A 2500-nucleotide genomic window follows, 5' to 3' on the forward strand; every position below is an offset into this window, starting at 1 on the left:
TGTGTGTATGTGTGTGTGTGTGTGTGTGTGTGTGTGTAATTACAAACAGGCTGATGACTTCTTGTGTTGATCGGTTGTCTTCTTTATGTTTTCAGTTTATTTCACTTTGACACACGCAGTTAAAGTTATTAATATTAATATTATCAGTGTTATGTAAATAAACACAGTTACTGTGCAGTCAGTCAGTATTATTCTGAACTTTTATTCATTTTGAAGCAGCTTATTAATGTTTAAACTGGATTACACAATTTAAGTTCGAATCATTTCAGTCAATTTATATTTGATCTTCTTTTCTATTTCAATGTATTTCATATTTTTTAAGAATGAAAATAACACAAAGCTGTTTTTATTTTATGAGTCAGACTTTCAAAGAGTAAGAACAACACAGGAGTGAATGAATTGGTTCATTTGATCTCAAACATGTGGAGACAGACTTTCATTTAAAACACAATAAATACATAAAACATATAATAATCTACATAAAGATTCAAATATTAAAACCATGAATATAAGTGTTTTAAAGTCACTTTATTTTCTTTCACTTGTTTGATGAACATGTTTATGACGTTGTTATTATGAGTCTATTAATAAACTCATCTAAAGATTTTAAACATATTTGAATGTTTTCATTGACAATCAATTCAAAGTTTCGTTTAGAGTTCGAGAGAAGTTTATTTGTTTGATATTTAATGTTTGTTTTAACATTTAGATGTATCATTAACATCATTAATATTGTTATTATTATTATTATTTAACACACAACATAAATAAAAATGAAAAGTGATGAAGCGACTCTGACAAGAAAAGAAGCGGAATAAACAATAAATCAATAAATCAATAAATCAATAAATCAATGAATCAATGAATCAATAAATCAATAAATCAATCAATCAATCAATCAATCAATAAATCAATAAATAAATAAATCAATAAATCAATAAATCAATAAATCAATAAATCAATAAATAAATCAATAAATCAATAAATCAATAAATCAATAAATGAATAAATCAATAAATGAATAAATCAATAAATGACACCGTCACTCTGACTGACGCGATGTTCGTCTTTTTTTCCGTTATTTGTAGTGTGTCTCGCGCTGAAGCGGCCTTTGAAATGCAGCGGTCTGTCATGCAAATGTGTCCGATAGAGAGGAGCCTGTGGGGGGGGGGGGGCACGCTGTGGATTGTCGTCTTTAAACTGGCTTTAACTCCGCGGATGAAAAGAGGTGACAGGTGGTTCATGTGTGGTGACACCGAGGATGAGGAGGAGGAAGAGGAGCGAGGGAGGAAGGGAGGAAGGAGACTGAGGGAGGGCGATAAGAGCCATAAAGTGTCCATGTGACCGGCAGCGGGTTTTAACGGGCGTGCAGCTGATGGAGCGCGCGCACAGAGAAAGAGAGATAGAGAGAGAGGACAGGTGGAGGTGAGGACAGGTAGAGAGAGAGAGAGAGAGAGAAGACACAGCGAGGCTCACTTTACCTGTCGGCCAGGTGAGAGAGCGCGCGAGGAGCGAGGCAGGCTGGACCCGCAGTATGCAGAGGGAGTCCCCTCACCTGGAAAGATGTACGTGAGCTACCTGCAGCTGGACAAGGACCCCGCAATGTACCCGCACCAGAACCCGGTGGCCCGCCACGCGGGCCTGAGCCTCAGCAGCCCGCAGAACTTCCCGGGCCCGCCGCAGTACTCGGACTTCGCCGGGTATCACCCGCACCACTCGCACCCTCACCCGCACCACCACGGCCTCAACAACGACTCTCTGTCGGCCCAGCAGGTCGGATCGGGCACCGGCGGCTGGAGCTCGGCCTACCCGCCTCCCCCGCCTCCAACGCGGGACGACTGGTCGTCGCACCACTACGCGGCAGCGGCAGCGGCGGCCGCAGCGGCCGGGGGTCCCCCCTCCGCATCCAACGGTGTGGGTCCCACCCTGGGGTTCAGCCCCCCGGAGTTCTCCGGACAGTCCGGCCTGCTGTCCACGTCCCTGAACGCATCATCTGCGGGGCAGCTGTGTCCCGGATCCCCGCAGAGGAGGAACCCGTACGACTGGATGCGGCGCAGCTCCGCACCGCCCTCCAACCCAAGTAGGACTTTAAAAGAACTTCATATGTTGACTCGTGATCATTGATCCTGCAGATGATCAGATTTCTAATGAATTGAAGAGTTCACATCCTTCCTGCTGCACTTTAACCTTCATTTAGAATACGTAACTGTATATATTATAATTATATATATTAGACGTTCTCACATGCGTGACTTCAGATAACAGCAGTCAAACTATCACTGATTCAAGATGTGAATGAATGTTTCAGCTCTTATGACTTTATCTTTATTATTTATGGCCTAATTGTTGTTGTGGGGGGATACAGAGCAACCTTTTTTCAGGCGATATGAAAGTTGGGCAACCGGGACAACTGAGCTGCAAAACACCGAATAATCATGATTTAAATGTGAATATGAATATGATATTTAAAGGGAAGAAATCGTCTGAATAATAAGCCTGC

At 42.4% G+C, this 2500-nt stretch overlaps 1 protein-coding gene across 1 annotated transcript in view; it reads left to right on the top strand.

Moving 5' to 3' along the window:
* Window positions 1–1563: 1563 nt before the first annotated feature.
* cdx1b (caudal type homeobox 1 b) overlaps window positions 1564–2500 on the top strand; it is a gene marked incomplete at both ends in the record, with an annotated part of 12411 nt that continues 11474 nt past the window's right edge. The window contains one exon of the mRNA XM_079282888.1: window positions 1564–2080. Coding sequence (XP_079139014.1) covers window positions 1564–2080 — 517 coding nt within the window. The remainder of the gene's footprint in view (window positions 2081–2500) is intronic.

Source organism: Melanostigma gelatinosum (genome assembly GCF_949748355.1).
Source record: "Melanostigma gelatinosum genome assembly, chromosome: 14".
In the NCBI taxonomy this organism is placed as follows: domain Eukaryota; kingdom Metazoa; phylum Chordata; class Actinopteri; order Perciformes; family Zoarcidae; genus Melanostigma; species Melanostigma gelatinosum.